The sequence below is a fragment of the Ursus arctos genome, unplaced genomic scaffold (assembly GCF_023065955.2).
Source record: "Ursus arctos isolate Adak ecotype North America unplaced genomic scaffold, UrsArc2.0 scaffold_1, whole genome shotgun sequence".
Lineage (NCBI taxonomy): Eukaryota > Metazoa > Chordata > Mammalia > Carnivora > Ursidae > Ursus > Ursus arctos.
In genome coordinates this window covers 48,603,247-48,629,046 of record NW_026622763.1, presented here as the reverse complement: position 1 = coordinate 48,629,046, position 25,800 = coordinate 48,603,247, and the positions used below count along the sequence as shown (strand labels likewise).

The 25,800-nt window shown below is 40.1% G+C and overlaps 1 protein-coding gene across 1 annotated transcript in view; it reads right to left on the bottom strand.

Moving 5' to 3' along the window:
• CERS6 (ceramide synthase 6) overlaps positions 1–25,800 on the bottom strand; it is a 295,140-nt gene that overhangs the window by 185,093 nt on the left and 84,247 nt on the right. Inside the window, exon 3 of the mRNA XM_026492626.4 lies at positions 14,739–14,869. Coding sequence (XP_026348411.1) covers positions 14,739–14,869 — 131 coding nt within the window. The remainder of the gene's footprint in view (positions 1–14,738; positions 14,870–25,800) is intronic.

Genomic DNA, 25,800 nt, shown 5'->3' with positions numbered 1-25,800 from the left:
GAAGCAGACTCCCCACTGAGCAGGGAGCCCAATGCAGGACTCGATCCCAGAACCCTGGGATTATGACCTGAGCCGAAGGCAGACGCTTAACCAACTGAGCCACCCAGGTGCCCCCCAAACAAGCAACTTTTTGATTAGAGAGGGCGACCTCTGGATGATCACACTCTCCTGACACCTCATTCCTTAAAGAGGCCCTCACTGCCTACCACCCCCCACACAGAAACACACTCCAGCCAGAGGAATTAATAAATATACTTCCAGACAGTTATTTCACACTTTCTCTTCTCTCCTCAAAATTCTAATACCTCCTACTCCCTACTCTAGTTTCAAGAAACAGAGTCTGAGCAAGGTGGTAAGTGCTCGAGACAGGCGAGTAGGCCTGGCCCCTCGACTGCAATGCCAGCTGGGCCTTGTGTGCCCTGACTTCTCTGCCTAAGACCTGAACCTCCTAGTTCCACGACAAGGGCCTCGTCCTGCTGTGCTAGACAAATAAGACTGTGGTTTCTAATTACACCCTACTTTAAAAGTCAGCAAGCCAGAAAGCCATGTTCTTACTCCAAACACCAAGAAGCTTTTCCTTTAAGAAAGTCAAGAATTAGATATTAAAATGATGAGTTTTAGTTCCTTCAACAAAAGCCATCACATCACACCTACCAAGTAATTATTCAGATATTTGAGGATTTAATAGAAATAAAGCCTTGGATAAAACACATGGTGGTAGTGTGGTACCCTAGGGTATTAAGCAAACTCGGAATGATATTAGTTGACTGGGCAGGGGAATTGAATTCATTTTGCCAGCCTCTAGCACACAGAAATTCCAATTGATCTAAAGTAATTACTTTTCCTGAGTTCTTACAATGTGGTAGGCATATCCTAGGTGATTTGTAAGAATTATTTTACTTAATTATTATAACGACTCTGTCAGGTTTTTAAGATTATTAGTCCTGTTTTACTGTTATGGACACTGAGGTTTAGAGGGTGAAGGAAAGAAACACTGTTATTTATCCATCAAGGAAAGAGGTCCTGGGGCACCTAGGTGGTTCAGTCAGTTAAGCATCTGACTCTTGATTTTGGCTCAGGTCAGGACCTCAGGGTCATGAGATTGAGCCCCACCCCATGTTGGGCTTCACGCTCCGCAGGGAGTCTGCTGAAGATTCTCTTCCTCTCCCCTCCCTCTGCCCCTACCCCGCACACGCGTGCGCTCTCTCACGCACTCTCTCTCTCTCTCTCAAATAAATCTTTTAAAAAAAGGAAAGAGGTCCTAATTTCCATCTAGCATCTGATACAGAACCCAACATGTAGTAAATGCTCAAAAAAAAAAAAATGTTTATTGAACCACCTAAATACTGGGAAGAAAGAGAAATAAGAACACTTAAGCCCATGAAGCAAGAAAACCTTTAAATTTTAATACACCAGAGGTATAGCTAGGATTCATGTGAATCCTTCATAATTTAAGATAAAACAATATTTTATTTTGAATCAATCAAATTGAAATGATACACCCAGGATCAAGTCCTATTTCAGAATTAAATAAGAATGAAAATCTGTTCAGGTTGGATGCATTTCCACAACTAAAATTCATGAGAGAGAAAATATTTGCTGAGAACTGCCATCTCAATGGCTAACAGAAGAAAAACAAGCGTGTCCACTGAAAAGTACATATAAAGAACAACTTTGGAGGAAATTCTGTATTTGGCTACTTCTTGAGATCTGCACGGGCTTATCAGCTAGAGCTAGAGGGGCAGCCTGGAACTTCTCAGATCTCACAGCTCACAGCACGGACCACAATCCTCACACACTGAGAATGTCTTACTGCGAACAGTATCCCAGCCCCCACATCACTGGGTTGGACCTGATGGAATCTGGAAAGCACTTAGGCAAAACTTGTGTTCACTTAGGACATCTGGTAGGGGTGCTCAGTGAACACAATTTCCCACCCCCTTCCAGCCCTTACCTATCCCAGTCCCCAGCCTCCCACCCACAGAGAAGAAAGGGAGACAGAAAAGAAAGATCTCTGATGGCTCTGGTTGAAAACTGGATTCACCAAATCACCTTCCTTGGAGCACCAACTAAGGTTCCCCATAAGTAAGGAATTTGCATGCACAGTGACTCTCCTCACACCCGAACAGAATAACACAGCGGGGCTTAACGGTATGTGCTTCAATGTAGGAAGTTCTGGCAGAATCCCAGTACGGGATGGTCACTTTGTTATTCCACAGGTATCACCAGCCAAATACTGTTCTTTTGAAAGATAAAAATTCTACAAATACAATTCAATATTTTTTATACTTCAATATTAATTCTGTCCCCACATCCATCATAAAATGCACTCGCAAGATGCTGTTTACATCAGCCAATGCTTATTTATCTCGACTTTGCTTTGCTAACCCACAAGTACTCATTACAATACAATGACTCAGCCCGGTCCCCAGGGAGAGCTAGATGGTCTGTAGCTCTTTCCTAAATTGCTGTGCCTTCCCCCCCCCACACACACATACACACACACTCGGAGTGCCAGAGAACAGCAATTTTGTCTTTTTTTACCTTTAAGTGCCCCAGCACCTAGCCGCTACCACAGAAAGGTCCTCTGTAACCATTTGGGAAATTGAGGTGAATTAAGTCCTGTGGGTGCATGATTTTTTTCTGGATTTTCTGGGATAATCTTGATTTCTAATATTCAATTGCTCCAAACCATTTAAATATTTTCATGCTTTTCTGACTGCATGTCCTGATTTGTTTTGTTTTTTTCTAACGTTGGACCTTGATTGCAGAGTGCTGAGTCAATGGCATCCTACCAGTTATGGGTCCCACACCCTGATTTTTTTTTCTCTGCAAAATATGACACAGTTGATAGAGCTAACAATGAGGTGATAATGTAACGTGGTTTTCTTTCTTTTTCTTTTGGTTGTTTAATTTTTGCATGTTTGTATGGGAGTTGGAAAAGCAAAGGGGAGAGGTCATTATGCTGGTTCTATTATCCTCTCTTGAAGACAAGATAAAGGTTGGAAGACAGACATCACAAGGAACACAGAAGGTGCCTGCTTAAAATCATCTCTATTATATATCAAATCAATAAGAGATATATTTCAATGAGCAAGTTTTCTTTCAACAAAAAAATTAAAGTGTTCAAACTGAGTCATACATTGGTATAATGCGCTGATAGTAAGAGCCAATTCCTTTCGTCAATGAGCCAAGCCCTTAGTAAACACGAGATTTTCGTGAATGCAGGCAAAGCGAGGACATTTTTGAGCAGAAGGTCGGACGGCCCTTGATATGTAGACAGGAGAGCATAGGAGGAGATGCCCAGGGCCTGCATTTGGAAATCAGGCTATAGCTGCCTCCTGGCTTCCCCTGTCCTATTCACCACTCATGCTGACTGGGCTTCCTCTAGCCCACCTTGCTCTCCAGGCAATTTCCACTCCCTGGGGTGGCCTTTGGCACCTTCATTCTCTTTCTCTACCTGGCCAATCTAATCATCCTCAAAAATTCAGCAGTGTCATCTCTGCCAGAAGGCCCTCCCTACCCCCTCCCTCCCACCTTGATCTTCCTAGGACTATTTGAAAGCTACCGACTTGAGCTGCTTCTTAATTAAATTTAGACCTTTAATCCCTAGTGGTTCAATCCAATCCCTAATCTAAATAATTGATTCATTCAGTAGACATTTATTGGGGTCTTACAAAGCACCAGGCATGGTGCTGACCTGTGGGGATGAAAAGTTGAATAGTCCCAGCAGTCAAGGTGCTGGACAGTTTAATAGCAGAGGGAAATGCAAACAGTGAAAATCACACGTCTCCAAGTGAAGGGCTCTAGGAGACAATAACTGAACGTGCCACTGGTGTGCCAACAAGACAGGGAGGGAATTTAATTCCAGGCTTTCAGAAACCGGAGGGGGAAAGGAAAGAGGACGACGATGAAAACACCCAAGTGCCCCCTTTCTATATTTGCTCTGAATGTGCTAACAGGTAACGTTCCTGAGCTTCCTCCCACAAGCCCCTGAATTGGGGCAAGCCTGGGTACAAATCCCAGCTCTGCCACTTACCAGCTGAGTGGCGCTGAGTCACTGACTCTACGTCGCTTTGCTTCAGTTTCTTCAGGAGTAAGAAGGGCTTGTGATACCTAACTTATTACAGAGGGTGGTTGTGAGGGTGAACTGTAAAGGCCCATTACGATACCCAGAATAGAACATAACCTCCGCAAACATTCTTTCTCCCTGGTCGCTTACCAGCATTAGGTGCCCACCACACCTGCAAGAAAACTCGTTGTTGTATGATCATAGAGAAGATGAAGATATGCAATTTTATTACCTGTGAGACTAAATACAGGAGTTATCAGAGCCCCAAAGGATTAAGTGGTATGTCCAAGTCTTGTGCACTCACCTTTAATGCCAATTCTATGGCTAGCCTTGACCTGTGGATCACGACGCACCCTGTCTGTGAGTTTGCACCAACGGCCTCCCTCGCACCATATGCTCTGCAGAGCAGTACCTTCTACATAGCTCAGCCCTAAGAGCAATATATAGCCTCCCATCGGCTGGCAACTGCTAAGAGATGGTATAGAGGCAAAATAAGGAATACTGACCAAATTTAAAGAGATTTTTCTAAAATACTTTAATTCTCTCAATCATGACAGCCCTATAGACAATGCCAGCAGGTCAACTTGCATTTAAAATGAACCTAATTGGGCTTAATTGCTTTTAGTTAAGTTTCCAATCTCATAGAGGGCTCATTTATGAATTTAGATTCGGGACGGATCTATACATAACTCTCTAAGACCTGCTTCCCCAAAAGTCACCTGGAATCTGCCCAAATCTTTCAAAAGGGGGAACAGCTGTGCCTCCCATTGCTTTGTTCAAGTGCCTACCCCCACCGCCACAACTTACACACAAACACCTTCACCCCTGAATTAGTAGGTGCTGTATACAAATACCAGGAGTCACGTGCAATGTGCCAAGTTTTAAGACAATTATAGTCAAATTAGTAATGGTTGAGGATTCTATGAAGCCTCCTGTCCACCCTCTTGACAAGGGCTGTGGACCCCACAAGCTAATCTCAGAAGGGTGAATAGCCAGGAGGAAGCAGAAGGCACCTACCCCTGTAATAGTGGGAGGTGGGAGGGAGAGAGGCAGGGAGGAGTAAAAGAAGAACAGAAAGAGAGGGCAAAGCAGACTGGACTCCCAAGAGGGAGCAACAATGTGCTTCCTTCCCAAACAATCTAAAATACGGTTCTCCTGATGGCATATTAAGATATAAGACCCAGAAAACCTCACAGCTGAGACAATAAGGGAGAGGCTCTAGAAAAGAACCTTATCACTTAAGTATCACAGGTTATATCTCCCTATCTAAGGTACTGAACAACTTTACTAATATGCAGAATCAGTTGCCCCTGTGAGTCCCACAAGGTCAGAAACTGTTGCTTACTTGGGGCTCCGGGGTGGCTCAGTTGGTTGAGCATCTGCCTTCTGCTCAGGTCGTGATCTTGGGGTCCCTGGGATCAAGCGCCACGTGGGGCTCCCTGCTCAGTGGGGAACCTGCTTCTCCCTCTCCCTCTGCTTCTCCCCTGCTTGTGTGCTTTCTTTCTCTGTGTCAAATAAATATATAAAAACTAGAAAGAAAGAAAGAAAGAAAGAAAGAAAGAAAGAAAGAAAGAAAGAAAGAAAGAGAAGAAAAGAAAGAAACTGTTGCTTACTCAACTTTGCAAACCCAGTTGAAAGGGAAACGGGCATTAAGAGATGCACATTACACCTATAACCTCTCATTTCATCGACAGAATGACCTGATAAATAGGAGGTATTTCCCCTTTACAGAAGAGGCCCCTGGGACCTAGCCAAGTTAAATTGCTCGCTAAGGGTGAAATAGCTTGAGCCTGGACATGAACCAGTCACATTTGATTCCCAACCTCAAACCTGTTATAGATCAATTGCCTCTGTAGCCCCTTCACCTGCACATGGGAGGTAACCAATAAACATTACATGTAACGGCAAACTCTTATACCCAGAAGTCATGCCGACGTCCTCAGGCTGATGCGCCGTCCTGGCCCTCGCAGAGGTGGTTTCACTCCAGCCAGCGCCGCTGTGCTCCAGGCTTTGTTCCTCTCTCCCCACTGGGAGAGGCAAGCTGTGTCTTCCTCAGGATCACCTGGGCAGATTTTACATCTCTGCGGTTCAAAGATATTCACTGTGTGTTCTGACATTTCTCATGCGGTGCTTCAAAAGCCCTGGCTCCTAGTGGCACAGCGGGCATCATTCCCTGCTGAAGTAGGACACCTTTTCTCATCCACTTCTGTCACATCACTACACAGCAGCAAGCCAAAGGGTCTGCCGTTCTGAACTCAGACGGATTTTGCTTCTTTTTTGTGTGCGTAGGTAAAGCCCAAGCTGACAGTCCTGTGAATCCACATGTTGCTGCCTCCTTGGAGTTCCACAGAATAAAAGAGCTTCATTCTAACTTAAGAACCCGTTCTCCCTGCATCTTCTCGAAGCTCTCCTCCCAGAACAACACACACCAGGGAACATGCCTATAGCTCTGCCATTGCATGGCTATGACAGACGACTAGCTGCTTGCTCCTGCTCCTGTTATACCAACTTGACTAACAATAGACAACACGGTGCTGTTGATGGTAGCTCGCATTTACAACCCCTTCTGTGCGAGACACCTTTCTAAACACTTCATATGTTAACACATGTGGTTTTCCCAGCGACCCTACAGGGTGGGCACTACCAATATGCCCATTTTACAGATAAAGAAACTGAAGCTTAGGGAGCCCAAACAGCTCTCCCAAATATCCCACAGACTTTTCGGAGAGGGAACACTCGAACTCAGACTGCCTGGCTCCAGAGCTCACCCCCTACACCACTACCCTACAGTGTCAGTCCCGCTGTAAGGCTGGTTGTGAAACCATGAATATCTTGCACTGTTAGGTGAGCATAGCCCAAATTTTATATTGGCTTATGTGTGATTTCACCTGTCGGAAAGACTATGTGAACGCAGAAATGTGCTGAGTTGACCTGAGCAATGGAGGAAATACAAAACACACGCACACACATGCACACCCACCCCTCTCAAACATCCCCACGTTACCTCAGTTCACATGTTATGGGACACATCCACCTGGTGTCACAGCTTTCTCTCAAATTTCAGATCCCCTCCTTCTACCGCGTCACAGAAACTTAGGAGCTGTAACTCTTGCAATGATCCTATGGGCTGAACTGCGTCCTCCCAAAGTTCTTAAGTTGAAGCTCTAACCTCTGACATGACTCTATGTGAAAATATGGCTTTTATGGAGGCAATTAAGGTTAAATGAGGTTATAAGAGTGGGGTCCTACTCCAAAATGACAGGTGTCCTTATAAGGAGAGGAAGGGACCCCGAGGATAAACATGCACAGAGGAAAGACTCTGAGAGAACAAAGGAAGAAGGCCGCCATATGCAAGCCAAGGAATGAAGCCTCAGGAGAAATCAACCCTGAGACACTCTGATCTTGGACTGTCAGCCTCTAGCGCTGTAAGAGAGAGATTTCTGTCTTGTAAGGTGCCCAGTATGTGGTATTTTGTTATGGCAGCTCACCCAATACACCAACACCAACTTCCAAGCAAACTTCAGGTCTTTTTCAAGGTAAAATACCATATTTATTATAGTCTTTATGTACTTCTTCACTACTTAACATGTATATAACTGTGCTGTTTTTATTAGGTCCCCATCTTTTTTTAATGCCTCTGACAAAGTTTTTGAGTGTTGTGCCTTGACTCATTTTTCCCATAAGCGCTGTGTTGTATTGTGTTGTTGTGCAATTTTGCACAGTGTGGCAATTTGTAGGAATGTGTACGTTGTGTTACAGCACAACTGTACAAGGGAATCATGCCTAATAGATCTGAAAGGCAGAGTTAGAACATAACGTTCCCACAGGCATCTTGAGGCCCTCTGATGGTGCAGGTTCTACAAAGAAAAACCCTGGAAGGGCAGGCACCAAGCTTAGATACACAGCATGTGTGCATATTTGTGTGGGCACATGTATAGAATATAATCCTAATAAGTAGCAAAAGCTGAAGTACTTATTTCTGGGTGGCAGGCTTTGGAGTGTTTTTTCCCCAAACTTTAGGAACATTATGTGCACCTTTATACATCCTCTATAATCAAAGTTGATTGTAATAATTTTCATGATTTTGTTCTAAAATCAGAAATGACTTTTAAAACAGATTAAACAACAAAGAAATGGCATACAGGTTCAAAAATGGTGGACAAGAATTAAATAAGAACATGAGGCTTAATAAATTCAATTATTCCTCTATATACACTGTTCTTTTCATCTCCATCCCATTCCATGTTGAATAAAATTCTTGGAAAAATTAGCTACAGAGCCTTAAGAAATTTAGGATTTAAAGAAAACTAACTAACAGTGCCTAATATGCAGCCCGCTTGACCAAAGTTTGGCCTCTCTGATATTTTTAGCAAAAATCTGGTTTCTTTAATTAGTCAGTACCCATGAATGACAGGCCTAGCCATATGCCATCAAGGACTGTGAGCGGCTTGATCTAAATGGAAAACCTGAGTTCACATGCCACAGATGGCAGGTCGGGAGTAGAAAGAGGGGAAGGGTTTCAAAAGCTTACCCAAGGCAAAAGAGCAGACTGTCTATAACACAGTTCATCAATCTTCAGAATTTTTGTAGGGGAAGTAATACTATCTTGAGAATACTAACAACTTCAAAGAGGACCTGATTGAGTTAAATGCAATTGCACAGCATCAAGGCACCATGTGCCAGGAATATTAGAGATGGGCATACTAATCACAGAACTGTCTAATGCTTCTATTATACGGCAAACTCTGTTCGATGGATGACTGTCCCGTGTGCTGTAAGACCACATTCTCCTTCCTGAAACTCTGAAAGAACTAACAGTACTGTAATCCCAAAGCAGGGTTTAACAAACTATAGCCTGCTTGCCAAATCCAGCCTGCCATCTGTTTTTGTACAACCCATAAGTTAAGAATAGCTTTTAAATTTTTAAATGGTTGAAAAAAAATTTAAAGAATGCTTCATGACATATGAAAATGATAAATTCAAATTTCAATATCTATTAATAAAGTTTTATTGGAACACAGCCACATACATTTGCTTTGTCTATGGCTGTTTTTGTGCTACAACAGTAGGGTTATAGCTGCGACAAGGTTCCTGTGGTCTAAAATACTTACTTTCTGGCCATTGACAGGCAAAGTCCGCTGACCCCTGCTCCAAAGTTAAAACTGACCTGAATACAACTGACAGATTTAAAACCATTTAAAACAGTCATGAGTAGTCTTGAACACCAAGATATTCACTGACTCAATCAAATCTGAACAGTAACTTGGCCTGTAACTATGTACTTTGGATGACAGGAGCTGTTCATTGGTCTAGGGACTATTCTGAATTAATGAGAAACAACTACCATCATCACAATAGCAGCAAAACAACTCAACTCTGTGCTTTTCAAGAATTAAGAGGTTGGGACGCCTGGGTGACTTGATTTTGGCTCAGGAAATGATCTCAGGGTCCTGGGATCCAGCCCCATGTGGGGCTCTGTGCTCAGCAGGGAGTCTGCTGGAGATTCTTTGCCTCTCCCATCACTTATGGTCTCTCTCTCTCTCTCTCTCTAAAAAAATTTATTTTTAACTAACTTAAAAAAAAAAAACTAAGAGATTGTATTCCAATTTTATGATTAATTTTTTTCCAGACTCATGATCAGCATGAACTCGTATCATAGTACTGAAAACATGAAGGTGCCATTTTTCTAGAAGATAATACTTTCTTATTCTGTCCTTCAAAATCGGCATCTGTCTTCGGGGGAACTTTGGTAGTAAATAATGCTCACGTCGTGATCTGATGGAGAAAAAAAACCAAAATTGACTTTTCTCTTTGGCAAAATTTTGTCCTTCATTATAGTGTGGGACAAATGGAAGATTCTAAAGAGTTTACAAATATTCAGTCAGTTCTCTCTTGCAAACAGGTGACTGGGTTGTGACAACTTGTTGAATACATTCACCACACATTTCCTCAGATCCAAGATCTGAAATCAAGGGATATGAGACAGCTTGCTCCCTGGGCATCCCTGCTCTTCTTCCCCTCAATTATTAGGCTCCACTTTCTTACTGAGGTCACAAGACAGCACTGCTGACATGACCAAGTGAAAAGCTACCAAGTAAAAAAGCAGTGACTGAGTGGCAGCATGAGGACAATGGGTTAAACCACTCATTTCTCACTCAGCAATGGAATCACAAATTAGGATCATGGGGCTTCTTTGCAGAAATAAAGTCACAATTTCAAAAGGTGCCCAGATTTTGGTCAGTCTGCTGCCCCTGAACAGAAACATCCCAAACCAGCAGCATTCGAGGGTAGTTTTAACCAGTCTCAACTCTAAAATGAAATTCCTAAAGAAATGACAGTCTTGAGTCCTCATCTTACAACAAGGTTCCATATGAGCAAATGCCTATCCACATAAATGAGTACTAATCTGTAAAGTGTAATATTCCTTGCCGTATATCTTCAGGTTATCATGTGGGAGATGTATCTGTCCAGTCAGGTGAAGACTGCTTAAACGAAAGTCATATATAATATTCCCTCCCAGGCATGTGCTATTAAACGCACTGCACAATATTTAAAAATGATGAAAGCATACAGGGTACAAATGAGAGGGAAGCCATTTATTCTGAAACTTATCTCTGTCCCCTTCCTGTTTCATCCTGCAGATATTTTTTTTATTGCAGATATGATTTACTTTCCTAGTATCCTGATGCAACTGTTGGGGGAGGGGGAGGCAAAACTTCACCGGCTTCAAAGCATGATCCCCCGGTTAAATGGCTCCCATTTAGAAACAGTTCCTCTGAAAATGTATCACAGGGTATCTCATTTTTATAAATTCTTCACTCCCTCTTGCAAATCTCTCTTTCAGTTGCCAATAAAGATTTAAATGCTTCTGGAAGAAATATTCATCAAAACTAACACAGCTGTGAATGACTGACATCAAGCATGAAGGGGGGAAAAAAGCATGTCAATGTTTCAACACATTACTTGTTGAACAACTTCTACTCAGTTCATCCGCATGAAGTGGGTGTGCCAAAAGCTGGACATGCCAGCAGATGGTTACAAGCACTGCTTGGCATGCATCTTGCTGTCATCCCACACTGCTGAAAGATGAAACACAGTTCCCCTGAAGAGAAACTATTTTCTAAAACAGTGATTGAGAGAGAACAGAAAAACTATAGAAACTGTACAGTTGGGCCCTAGACCTTCAAGTCCCAGATCTGTGTTGTCTTACTTGCTAATTTGATTTTCAGGATTTTTGAACAGCAGTCCCCTCTTTTCAGAGATTAATGCTTCTTAACCATGAATGTGTGTCATAAGTACTAAGGGCATTTCTTTCAAGATGTCCATGTCCCGACCTCACCTGGGTCACCCTGCTGACTCAGACATCCCGGGGTGGGACCCGGGTATGTGTATTTTCAAAAGCTCACCAGGTGATTAAACAGTGCACCCCTAGTTGAGAACAACAATTCCAGATCATTTTTTATATCAATGAGCAAATAACTACGACACACAAATGTGCCTATGATGACCAATATAATTCTGCCTTATTCCTCATGGCATCATCTACATGTTCCCCTTCGCCATTGCATTCCTTACTCTGAATTTCCTTCTTTGAAATAGTCTTGGAGCTTTCCACAGTTTGATAATTTTCCTAGACAAATTTTAGGCTAAGTCAGTGTATAATAGGCACTCTTCATTTGGGGAGGCAGAGTGCCAACTTAGATCAGCAAATCCTTCCAAAATAATGCCACTGTAACTTACAGTCATTTAACCAATATTTATTCAGCAGTATATATGTGGTGGGAAAGGCTAAGAATGCAAGAAAAACAAGATGTGGTTCTTGTGCCCTCAAGGAGCAAGTATTATGTAATTAGGGTAAAAATATATGGACAAGTTAAGAAAAGCTAAATAACCACATAAGAAAACACATGATTCAGTATTAAATTACCAGTACTTACAATGAGGACTCTAAAAATTTGAAAGAAGTAGTGTTCATGCCAGACACTCAACAGTCATGACACATTTCTGAGACGGCCTGGGGTTTGAAGAATGGGTAGGGGATAGATGGGCAAGGCAGAGGATACAGGTGTCCATGCCAGGAACACGGCATAAACCTGGGTAAGAATGAACAAAGTATGCACAGTGAAAAGACAACCTTCTGGAAAGAAGGGGTCTTTGGGGTGACTGATACCGAACACATAAAGGCCAGAGTCTAGCTAACAGGCTAAGGAGCCTAATCATTTCTCCTATAGTTGCAGAAAAATCACCAAGGTTTAAAAGCAACAGAACATGAAGATAGTAGCATTTTGGGAATTTTTTTGTAGCAAAATATCTATGAATGTGAGATAAATAACAAGGAGAGCTATGAGAGCAATTAAGATCTGGGCCATGGCAGTGGCTTTACAGAGAACAAATGGAACTTGGTGAATAACCGTTTTGAGCTTCTAGCCTGTAACAGAATAGAGGCATGCAAACAATAGAAGGGAAGTCAGAAAGGGAAGCAAGTCAGAGTTGCCAGTTGGGAGAAAGCAGAATGATGCCTCAGAAGAAACGTCTTCATTGGACACCTGACTTTGGAAGAACCTGGCAAGAGGAAATAACTTCTGCACAGAGGATGGAAGGTAGAATAGGGAAAAAAAGAGGCTGAAGACTGAATCCGGAGAAGAAGCCCAGTCAAGAAAATGGAAAAATGCAGAATAACCGATTCAAACAGAAGCCCTTGGAAAGGCAAGAGAATCTAGTAACAATCCAGAGGTTAAGGAAGAAGAGAGTTTTAAAACAAAGTTTATCAGCACAGTCCTCTGCAATAGAGAAGTCCAAGGCCACCAGTATTCTCAGGGCTCGTCCCAGCAGTCCCGCCACGTGCCCTAGCCCACAGCTGACCTTTCTCCTCTTCTTTAGTTATTGACTGTCCATACCAATTGTTTAGCACACACACCTGTTTGTTGTATAACAGACTCAGGTATTTGTCATATTTCCTTGACACTATTATAATAAACTTCTTAAGGAAAAAGATCAAAATCAATATTTTAGGTACCACCTCTCCCCCCAAGGTGTGCCTTCACATTGCCAAGCCTTTAGCCATCATTTAGAAATATTTTTAACTGATTATAACTATGCAGATAAAGCCCAGCTGAATTCAGGGAGAAGACATAGATCCTGGTCTAGTGTTGAGCCTTGCTATTCGAAGTGTGGTCCATGGACCAGCGGCACCACCTGGGAACTTGTGAAAAATGCAACCTCAGTTGCCATCCCAGACTCACTGAATGAATGAGAATCTGCATTTTTAACACCATCCAGTGACGGATTCCTATACACACTGGTACGGAAACTGGTGTAGACTTAGTATAGTACAGAAAGGACTAGCACTGAGTTACCAAAGAAGTTAGCTGGAGGAAGGGAAGATGGCACATGAGTTTCAGCATGTGGTTCCTGTGCCAAGACCCAGCTCCACTCCTGCTCAGACCTGCAGCCGAATGGCGCCCAGGCCCGTTGCATATATGGTGGGGCAAGGCCGGGAAGCAATTGCACCTTTTGATCTGGAGCCCAGACGCATAAACCCTTCTTCCATAAACTGCCACTAAGTTCAATTAAAGGAAGGGCTTTGCAGATTGTATCTACTGGGTTGTTTTTCCGGGTTTTATAAATATTCTGACCTCCTGAAGATCCTGTTTATGCTCCCCATATCTACCCAGCCCTAGGAATTTATGGCATTATTCTGCCTCTAACTCATTTCTCCCAGAACACCAGGTTTCCCTCTACGTTTTAGACTGCAATTGCTAAAATACTTTTCCAGCATAATTGAAAGCAAAACCTGAAAATGCACCTTCAACCCCAAACAGAAAGAACCTGCAACAAAGGGAGCAACACTGACAGCAGTATTGTTCCAATCACCAGGTGTCAGGAAAAAGCTCCCAAAGGACAGAGCTGTTAGACAAAGGCACAGTCATATCCCAAAGGATGAAGACCAAATGGACCAATGAGCTCAAGTCACTGTTATCTTCCCTTTGTTGGAAATGTGCTCAATGCTTCAGTATTTCTTTCTCCAACTTCCCTATAGGTAAGTGTATTGAGTGTTGCTATTTCAAAATAGCACTGTGCTAGTTCTCTGTGGGGCTTTTATTATTCTTAACCGCTTTATTGATAGATAATTTACACACCATAAAGTTCGCATTTCAGAAATGGAAGAGACCTCGCTCCATCCCCCATCTTAAAGCCATGCTTCATTAAATTCACCCAAGGAATATAATACAGTTATTTCTTAAACCTCCAGGAATATGGGACATCATCACAACTCTCTGATAATACATCTAACATCTCAGCTTTTACCAGTGGAAAGAACTTCTTGACAAAGTCCCGTCTGTTAAAATGCAAACTCTAACAGCAATGACTTCTAGTGCTATATTTCAGAGGTGGCTGACTGAAAAACGCTGTTGCAGGCCCGTGTAATCCGCCTACTTTGTAGGAACTCTACTAGAAAGTGAGCTTCATTTACTAAATCCAACATGGAAATCACAAATTCTTACGAACTACTATTCCCCCAGGGTTTTTTTGTGGACTATTTTTCCACCAGGTGGCATTCTTCTTAGGGGCTGCTGGAGCCTGCAAAAAGCCCTTATATTTAACCTCGGGGATGGGATGAGTACTCAGGCAGGTTTTTCTTTCAAAAAGAAAAACAGCAACTTACATGCTTTCACAGAACTTCCTCAGTGTGCTTGGCTTCTCTTGGTTGCATCTTTGTCGAAACCAGCGCTGAATGCTGCGAACATCCCAGTCCAGCTGCTTGGAGAGGCCTTCCAACCTCTTTTCATCAGGATGCTACGAAACAAGGTACCAGCAAAATCATTTTCATCTTCACTATAAACACATCTGCCCTTGTCTAAATTGAGATTCCCCACCCCCCCCCACTCCCGGATTTACTACCTGCTACTGAGATTTCCATATTTACCACTGAGGACCTAGTCCTTCCATTAGTAGCATGGCCATAAATAACCACTTAGGACAAAAAAAGTTACTCATTAGGAAACAGCACTGAAAAATACGAATCTTGCTCAAACGCTTGCACTTCTTATCAGCAACAGAGATGCAATGAAGCAGCCAACTGCCTGAGTCAGCTCCATCAGCCTTCAAGGAAAGGAGTTAGGTTAGGATGAATTTGCAAAGAGGCATCAAAGGTTTCACTTTCTCAGGAAAAAAAAAAATGCTATACCCAATTATCATACATCAGGGTAGTGTAGGACAGACAAAAGCTCAGTCATCTCAACAGACCTCACTTTAGCCTAAGAGGCACCAATTCTACACAAAACCTGTGTTCTCTTTCTTCCTCTTCTCTCTCTCTGCTCTGCTACTCACACATTCCTCTTCTATTCCTCTTCTTGGTCATTCCCTTTGACCAGACCCTCATCAAACCTTTACAACAACTATACATTACTTGAAGACGCAAACTTGGTGAACAAGAAGAGACCCTACTTATGGCTTGCCATAGGATGATACTATTCTGTCTGTCTCTCACTCATTTCTCTAACATTAGGAGGTGACAGCCCGGTTCAATTTGTCACTCTAATGACCTCTCAGCCTTGGTTCCCTCACCTGTCAGGGTTATTCATACACTGAAATAGGACTGTGATGACGACCAAATGTAAACAATATGTCTAAGACTCAGTAAACGTTAGTTTCTCCCCCTTTTGTATCTCTACCCTCTCTTCGATATCTTAGAGACCATCCTGCCCACAATTATGTGAGCATGTCCTGCCGAACAACAGAACCCAGCTGAGTGAGGTCTATTCCTTTATTTTTTCTATCTTTCCTTACTATAAATGAGATGTTAGTGATTAGAGGAAATAACCAAAAATGGGGTGGGGGAGGCAGGCTGAGCAGCTTCAAGTTACAACGGTGGGATTACCTATGATACCTTTCCAAAGCATCTCAAGCGATTCAAGATGTCAGAAACACAGGGAACCCAGCAAGTGGCCTTGGTATTATGACTGAGGTTATAAAATGTGCTGAGCTTGTGTTTGTGAAAGTCCTTTGCCAACTTTCAGTGAGTTGCACGCTTTGACATGTTTTTGTTTTTAGCAGTAATGATGCCATCTACACTCTCCTTTTAAGTCTATCTTAATTAAAAAATAGGGGAGACAGAAAATTCACATCCTACTATATACCTTGGCTATACCATTTTCCTAGAGGAATCGATTTTTAATTTCAATTTGTTTTCTCAGCTTATTGAATAGGTCAAACATTCACACGGTTCACAAAATAAAATCTATGCAAAGTTTCACCCTCCCATTTTATTCCTATTATTCTTCCCCTTCCTACCAGCTAACCAGTTATTAAATCAGTTTCTTTTCCAGAGATATTTTATGCAAATAAGTAAATTTAAATATGTATTCTTATACATCCCTTTGTCACAAATGGTTGCATACTACATGTATCATTCTGAACTTATATCTTGGAATATTTCCACATTAAAACATAAAGAATGCCCTCCTTCTTTTGTAGAACTGTGAGAATGTGCTATAATTTACTTATTCACTCTCCTGTCAATGGACATTTAAGTAGCTTCTAAACTTCCACTACTATAAACAATGCTATAATTAATCATCTTGTCATAGGTCATTTTATACAGGCATAAATAGAGATAAATTCTTGGAAGTAACTGTAGGAGATCAAAGGCCTATGCCTTTGCAACTGATTTAGATATTGAAAAGTCACCCTCACTAATGATTTTACCAATCTATACTTTCACAAACAAGAGGGCCCATTTCCCAATGCCTCGCCAACAGAGTACGTCATCAGATTTCTCAACTTTTTTCCAGTCTGTTATAAAGTGGTGTCTCCGTATGTTTTTAACTTGATTTCCTCTTTTTTACGAAATAGAAAAAAACCATTTACACTTCCTTTTTATGAGCAGTCTTTTCATATCTGTTGCACATTTTTTCTCGATTTGTAGGTATTTTATTGATTCGTAGAGTTTCTTCATTTATTAACTAGGGTGATTAACCTGTGTCTGTACCATAGGTTGCATGCTTTGTAACAAGGTCTTTGCGTTTTAGAATTCGTCATGGGGTTTTCTGCTTGTTTTTTTATTTGAAGTTTTTGAAAAGCATATTCGAATTTACCAGTTTTTTCTGTTATAACTTCTGAATTTGGGGTCATAATAAGAAAAGCCTTCCCTACTCCAAATGTTCAAGAAATTAACGTAGGATGAACTGACATCTTTACCCAATTTGTCTTTTGTATCTTTGACAGTGTTTGAAAATTTTCCTCACATTCCTTGCACATATTTTACGTTTATTCCTAGGGATATTATCTTTTCTGGAGTTGTTTGTCGTAACTTTTCGCTTGATTCCTTTACGTTTCCAAGTACCAAGTCACATAATAACATGTAACTAGAATGTAAGCTCTATAAACAAAGGAAATTTTTAGTATCTTTTTTCACCTAAAATACAGTAGGGACTCGGTACCTAAAACATAGTAGGGACTCAGTAAATTCACACAGCAATAGCTTCACCTCCTCATTTCTAATTTTTATGCCTTTATTTTCCTTATCTATTCGCTAATTTAAGGTAAAACTGAGCACAAGGTAGGGCAGTGGTTGTGAGAATCTCCATCTGTTCCAGACCTGAGTGACAATACCACTGTTTCTCATTTAGCAACAGGCCAAATTTGGAGCTGACATCGAAAGGTATTTATCGTGTTAAGAAAACCACACTTACCTCATTAGATAACCTGATTTTAAGCGCAATTATGTTAGATTTCAGCATCCATGCAGATGATTGTGTACTTTTTCTCCTTAGATCAATTAATATGATGTATTATATAGATTTTATGAGACTGAATATAGGGAAGGCCTTGCATTCCTAGAATAAATCTTCTCTGGAGATGATAAATAATTCTTGTACTGTGCTGCTGAGTTCTGTTTACTAATTTTTATTTGGGATTTTTCATTGCTATTGCTAAGTTCAGTTGGTCTCTAGTCTTATTTTTTTGGTTAAATCTTTGTCAGATTTTAATGTTAATTAATGTTTTATTTCTACATAAAAAGAGAATTTGGATGATTTTCTTAATTTTCTACGCTTTGGTATAGTTTAAAATAGCATTGGGATTATCTGCTCTTTAAGACTGTGTTAGAATTTTTCTTTTGAGAACATCTGAGCCTTACTTTTTTGCAATTTAGCTCTTTGATTTTGAGATATATATAATATATATACTATACATATAAAAATACAGTTGGTAAATTATATTTTCCGAGAATAATTTCCATTTTACCCAAGTTTTTATATTTTCTTTGCCATATTAATAGAAATAAATCCTTTTTATTTTCCTCCATTTCTGTGATTGTTGATTATTATGTTGTTAATTCTTATGTTGTAAATTTGTGCTTTTCTTATTTGGTTAGCTAACTTTCTGTAAAAAGAAAATTAAATGGGTAAGGTATTTTTGAATTGATTTTCAATTCTATAGTTTTGCTAACACAGTTTCTGCATTTATTGCTAATTACTGCCATCTGCTTGCCTTCATTTGTTTCGTGGTTCTTTTTCTTACGTTTAAGTAAGTGTTGAAATTTATATATATATAAATTATACATATGTGTGTGTGTATGTGTGTGTATATATATATGAATTTTCATCTGAGTACTGCTTTGGCACAGTACAAATGAGTGATGTTTTCGTCCGCTCTATTATCAAATATTCTGAATTTCTATTTTTATCCAAGAGTTGATTAAGCAAGCAAGAGATATTCTGTTTTCTGATTTCTAGTATTAAGTTAGGCCTATTTTAATTTTTAAAAAGTTTTTAAAAGATTTATTTATTTATTTGTCAGAGAGAGAGAGGGCACAAGCAGGGGGAGCAGCAGGCAGAGGGATAAGCAGCCTTCCCACCGAGCAAGGACTCGAACCCAGCCACCCAGGGATCCCAAGTTGTGCCTATTTTTAAAATTTATTACAGTTTTGTGTATACAATAAAGGTTAATTTTTGTAAATATTTAACAGGCACTTTAAAATTATGGTCCTTACATTAAGAATATAGGGTTCTAAGTGTACCACTTAGATCTTCTGCATTAATTATGCCTTAGAATTTCTATCTTCTGTTTTACATTTTGTTCACTTAATCTGTCATGACCCAGAGGTAAAATAAAATTTCCGGCTATTAAATTATTTTCTTTCATTCTTTTTTATGAGTATATGGATACATTGACATTCAATGCATATAAGTCATAACCACTTTATCTTTATTATGAATTGTATCTTTGGCAAGAAAAGGCCAATTCTTCTTTTCACATAATCCTTTTTGACCTGAATTCCACTTTTATGTAAAAACAAAAACCCTACTTTATTTTTGTATTTGTCTATACACTTTCACTCATACTTTTATTTTCAATATTTGTAATTACTTTTTCTGAAGGTGTCTCTTATCAGCTATGTGACCCAAACCTAAATTCGTTTTATTAGATAAGCCGAATCCATTTACATATATTGATATAACTGATAGGTTTGTTTATAGTTCTGTCACATTAATTCTGTTATGCTGTTCTGATAAAAAAAATTTTTTAATTTTGGCAAACCAAATACGGTTTGTATTATTTTCCTTCCTTTTTGTGGGCAATTTTAGTTCTAGTGGTTATCCATAATTATAATACTCTTCCTCTGTTTGTTTTCAATCAATAATACCATATGAGCAATATTTAAAGTTAGCATATTTCCTCTTCCCTCCACCCAATATTAGACAATAATTTTCTCTCTCTTACAGCTTACTCTTGTACTATTAAATATGCTTATATTTCTATTACTCAATTTGGCTGCTTAAACTGATTTGCTTTGACTCCCAGCTATTAGAAATTATGCAACTAGTGAATTTATTCTACCTCCCATCTTCTTTCTCCTTCTCATCTCAAATACGGTTGTACTTAAATTCTTTTTTAAAAATCTGTTTGTCTTTAACTGTTACAGAATAAAAACAATTTGCCTAAACGTAAAATTCTTAGTTCACATTTTCCTTGAAAATATTGGAAATATTGCTATAAAGAAGACTAAAGTCATGTTGATATTTTTTCCTAAATAAGTGATTAGATTTTTTGCTTGGCTGCTCAAAGAATTCTTTCTCTTATTTTTCAATTCCAGTAATTAAAACTTCTTCTAAAACTTTCAATTTTTACTACATGTTCATTAACATATTAAAATAAATCTCCATTTATTTTAGAAAATTTTTCTTGAATTTTATCTTTCAGTATTTATTCTCCTTTGCTTTTCCTTGAGGAATTCTAATAATGCAGATGTTTGGATCTGCTTGAGCTATATATCTGATTATTTTTAGCTCTTTTTTTTTCATTTAATTCAGTTTTTTTTTTAAGATTTAATTAATTTATTTAACACAGAGAGAGCACAAGCAGGGGGAGCAGCAGAGGGAGCAGCAGAGGGAGAGGGAGAAGCAGACTCCCCACTGAGCAGGGAGCCTGATGCAGAGCTCAATCCCAGGACCCTGAGATCATGACCTGAGTCAAAGGCAGACACTTAACTGACTGAGTCACCCAGGGGCCCCTCATTTGATTCAGTTTTATTATTTCCATCTCCCATGCTCCTCACTGAGTTTTCTGCAATGTCTAGTGTTTCCTGTGTTCTTTCCAATGTTGCCTTCATTTCTGTGATAGTTCTAGTACATTTTCCTGAACCTACAAGCTCCCATTGCATCTTTTCCTGCTGATGAACGATTTTTTTCTTTAGATCTACATTTCTTTTTTTGTGGTCTTCCTTCACAGAGTTACTTTTTTTTTTCTTTTTATGATTCATCTATTTATTTGAGAGAGAGAGAGAGAGAGAGAGAGAGAGCATGAGCCAGGGAAGGACAGAGGGAGATGGAGAGAGACAATCAATGTTAAGCAGATGCCCTGCTGAGCACGGAGACCAACTCGGGGTTCAATCCCACCACCCTGAGAGCAAGACTGAGACAAAATCAAGAGTCAGACACCCAACCAAGTGAGCCACCAGGCACCTCTTTTTTTTTTTTTTTTTTTTTTTAGTTTATGGTAAAATATTTAATCAATTTTCATTTACCCCATGGCCTCATTTTTCTAGTGACAATTTTTGTTAATAAGCATTGCTACACGTTTTTTTCTTATCATTGATGCTGTGTATGTTCCTTATGACTCATCTCTGAGTGAACTGGGTCTCTCTGACCCGCTCCCATCAGTGTGCAGGGCAGGGAGAGGGTTCCTGCCACTCAGCTGCCACAGAGGCCTCTGTCTCCTGAAAATCTGCCACCCGTATAGCTTTCTGTGTACTTATCCCAGTTATCTGAATTAAACTGGGTCCAGGAAGACATCTGCTGGCCTTGCTTCTGCACCTAATGTTGCAAACAGTGGCTAGAGCTTTCATCTCTCTCACATTCAAGAGCTGTCTTTTTGCTGGCTTTCCTGACAGCTACTGCCATGAGGCCCTCCATTCCCACTTCATGCTCTTCACTTCCTCCTACTTGGTTTCTACCCAATCCCCAGCCGTTCTTTGTTAGCCTTTATATATATTTTAAATCTAGAGATATGTATCTACTAGTTTGTCAAAAATAAAGTCTGAGAGATTTTCCTTCTTCTTTGTGTTTTGTAATTGTTTTGCATTTTTAAATTGTTTTCCTTAGTTTTTTTCTTTTTTAAGATTTCCAAGGGGGATGCCTGGGTGGCTCAGTCAGTTAAGTGCCTGACTTGATTTCAGCTGGGATCATGATCTCAGGGTCCTGGGACTGAGCCCCATGTTGGGTTCTGCCCTCAGCGGGGAGTCTGCTTGAGGACTCTCTCTCTCCCCTGCCACTCCTCCCACTTGCACTCTCTTCCCCCCCACTTCTCTCTCTCTCTAAAATAAATATATAAATCTTAAAAAAAAAAAAAAAAAAAAAGATTTCCAAGGAAAGAAATGAACAATGCTGACTTACATAGACATTTTTATTCCAGAAATACTTAGGTTGATTTTAATATGCATAACCGATACTGGAAGAGAAAAGGAAAGTAAAAAGGAAAGAAAGAGACAGGCATAAGAGGAGAGTAAGGGGGAACAAATTATAGGAAATTTGCCTGTGATTTTTAAAATATAGTGTAACATACCAAAAGTGGATGATGATATGATTTCTCTGGATCATAAAACCTGGTTTCACAGCTGACATACATATTTTTCCCTTAGCGGCCCAAGAATTGTTTTGACTGGAAAAGTGAAGCTGTTGGGATTACAGATATGTGCCAACAATATGGCAGAAGAATCCCCAATATGTAAATAAATAAATATAAATAAACAACTACACACACACACTAATTTATTTATAACAGATATACAGAGAAACAAATAGATGTTAACTCAAAAGGAAAGATTGTTAAAGAACATAAAGGGGTTCAAATTCATCAGATAATCACATAGATGAGAACTACACGGTCACGGCATGTGACCAGTGAGGTCACAAAGGGATCCATATTCAGAAAGACCCACACTTCAAATTTCAAGTTCTATGGCTGCTATCTCAAAATTCTCAATAATTTTGTTACAGAATTGGTATTTTGTATATGAAGTCCAGTGTCAGGGGTTCAGTCTTAGCTCACACACAGTCCTACCACTTTCCCCAGACAAGTTTGGGGGAAGTTATTTCTCTGCCCACTGGCTCCCCAAGCTCCCCAGGCTTCCTCCCCGTTCCCACTCTACCTAGTGACACTGCCGCCTCAGATGCAAGCATGGAAAGGGCTAGAGTTGGGTGTGCATATCCCACAGGGCCTCAGTATGGGACATGAAGGCAGCCACCTTCACCCTAGGCTGGCAGTGCCCCCATGCATTTGGTGGGGGAATCAAGGGGGACAGGCCTCTTGTGCATTCCAATCCAGGTACCAAGTGTGTCCTGGTGTAGAGACTGCAATACGCTTGAGAGTTACCTGTAAACCGGGGGTTGGGGCAGTAGGCCCATGGAAAGGGAAGAAACCTGTCTCCACTTCTCCACCCCCAGCCAGAGAAGGGCAGGCATGTGGGCTCTGTGTGCATTAAGTCAGAAGGTTGGGCCCCCAAGTACCTGTGAGGCTCTGTACTTGTCTCATGAGTATCCCCATGTCGGAGAAAGCATGACATTAAATAGCAAATATAAAATACCTTGACAGGTCAAGAAAAAGAACCTATGAAAGAAAAGAAAAAGCTTTATATTTTTATGCCTTGAATGATATTTTTTCAGACTTCTTGAAAAAGAGACCCCGCGTTTTCATTCTGCATTGGCCCTACAAATTATGCCGCCAGTCCTATATAGAGCAGATTTTAAGGGTTTTGAGAGTGCATCCCTACACATTTGAAAGATGATAACCATGCCCTTCTCCAAAGGTGACCTGAATCATGGTCAAGGCCAGTTGGTGAGTGATCACTCAAACACACACAAACACTGCTGAGACTCTCTAAGTGCTGCTACTTCTATTCTGGTCAACCGACCTGTTACTTCCTCATATCATAAATAATACTGGACAACTATAAAGAATTCAAGGAAAAACTGTTCCAACTTTTGCTGCATTTATGTTTAAAACATGAGGTTTCTGTTCTAATCATGTAAAAATGTCCAACAGAAACACCCTGGAAACTAAGAGTGTATGATTAAAATTAGCTAGAAGTAAATTTCTCTAGAGCAGTCAACCTGACTGCAAAATCCTTTTATTACCTTTATAGAAGAAATTTCTCCAGTAACCATAATAAACATAAGCAATGGAATAAAATGTCCACTGCAGAATTTCTAAAGGGATACATAATATGTGAGTAGAAAACTCATTTTATTATGCATTTAGAGTAGCTCACAAAGTGAATACAAATATATTATAATCTCATTTTTAAAAACCTGATGACTTCCTACACTTCTGCTTTATCAGAGGGAAAGAAGTGTCTCCTGCAGTAAATTGATATGTTAAATGAAAATACAATTTTTTCTTAATTTTTCTTCCTCTAAGTACCATAAGTTAAGTACCATAAGCCCCTTTGGGTTAGAAACTGACAATCTGAAATCAGCCCATAAAACTACCAGAAGGCGAGTTTTTAAAAAAATCTCATACATTCTTCTCTTCTTCCTAGCAGAGATATAAAAAACACCTAGTGCTTTCTTATACTTCTCCAGGAAAAATGTCATTTTTAAAAGGATAGAGGAGAAAATCCTCTTGGCAGAAGAAAGGACCATAAAATACACAAAAATGTTTGAATATTTGAATTAATAGTTTTCAGACAAGAGACAAGTAATACCAATGGTCAGCAATACAAATACCAAAATAGGAATAAAACTTGCATAACACTGTCAAACCACATTTTAGAAGCCTGAGTAATTTTCCCAGGAAAATGAAAAAGGGAAAATGAGCCATTTAATATACAAACACACAACACTTCCCCTAGAATGTTACACTTCGCTTGGTCTTCTTTCTTGTCTATGCCAGAGTAAGATAAAGAGAGAGAGATACAGGTAAGAAGATACTTGGCCACTGTGATGCTCTTCCTTTTTTCATGGCCTTAGATGGAAGGTTTGTGGCTTCTTTCTCCCCCTTCTTTGTTCTTAAGGCACTGTCAGCTGAGGGGTGACAATCTTCCCCCTGCCCTGCTCGGCTCCCCCTGCTTCTAGTTTGGACATTAACTCACCACAGTGATAATGTCTTCTCCTACCTTCTCTACAGTGAAACTACAACTTAGAACTCTCTAGACCCTTGTCCTTCATTCTTTCATGTTGCAACTCTTCTGTCCTTCAAGTATTCCCTCTTGTTTACATTTGCCTACGTATCACAACTGCAGGAATAAAAGGACAACGCTAGAAGCAGATGGGCACTTTTTCTCACACGCACAGGCATACCTCGTTTCATTACACTTCGATTATTATGCTTTACAGATCACTGCATTTTTCACTTATTGAAAGTCTGTGGCAACCCTGCATCGAATAAGTCTATCGGGGACATTTTTTTTTAATAGCATTGGCTCACTTCGTGTTTCTGTCTCACGGTTTGGTAATTCTGGCAATATTTCAAAACTTTTCATTAGTATTATATTTGAATTGCTGCAATCTCTTGACAAAACTTTAATGGATGAGAAGTTGCTTCTTATGAATGGACAAAGAAAGTGGCTTCTGGAGATGGAATCTCCTCCTGGTGAAGATGCTGTGAAGACTGTTGAAATGACACGAAAAGATTTAGAGTATTATATAAACTGAGCCGATAAAGCAGTGGTGGGGCCTGAGAGGACTCCTATTTTAAAAGAAGTTCAAAATGCTATCGACAAAATGCTATCAAACGGCGTCGCTACACATGCTCCCCATGCTACAGAGACACTGTTCGTGAAAGGAAGAGGCGATCAATGCAGCGAACGTCATTACTGTCTTATTTTAAGAAGTTGCCACAATCACCCCAAACTTCAGCAACCACCACCTGATCCGTCAGCAGCCATCAACATGGAGACAAGAACTTCCACCAGCAAAAGAAGATTACAACTTGCTGAAAGCTCAGATGATGGTTGGCATTTTTTAGCAATAAAGTATTTTTTTAATTAAGGTATCTATATTGTGTTTTTAGACACAATACTACTGCATACTTAACAGACTACCGTACAGTGTAAACATGCCTTTTATATGCCCTGGGAAACCAAAAAATTCATTTGACTCGCTTTATTGTGGTATTTGCTTTATTGCAGGGGTCTCAGACCAGACCCACGGTATCTCCAAGGTCTGCCTGTACATTCGTTATATTCCTCAGTTCTACCCCATCATCTCCACAAAACCCCGTCCAAC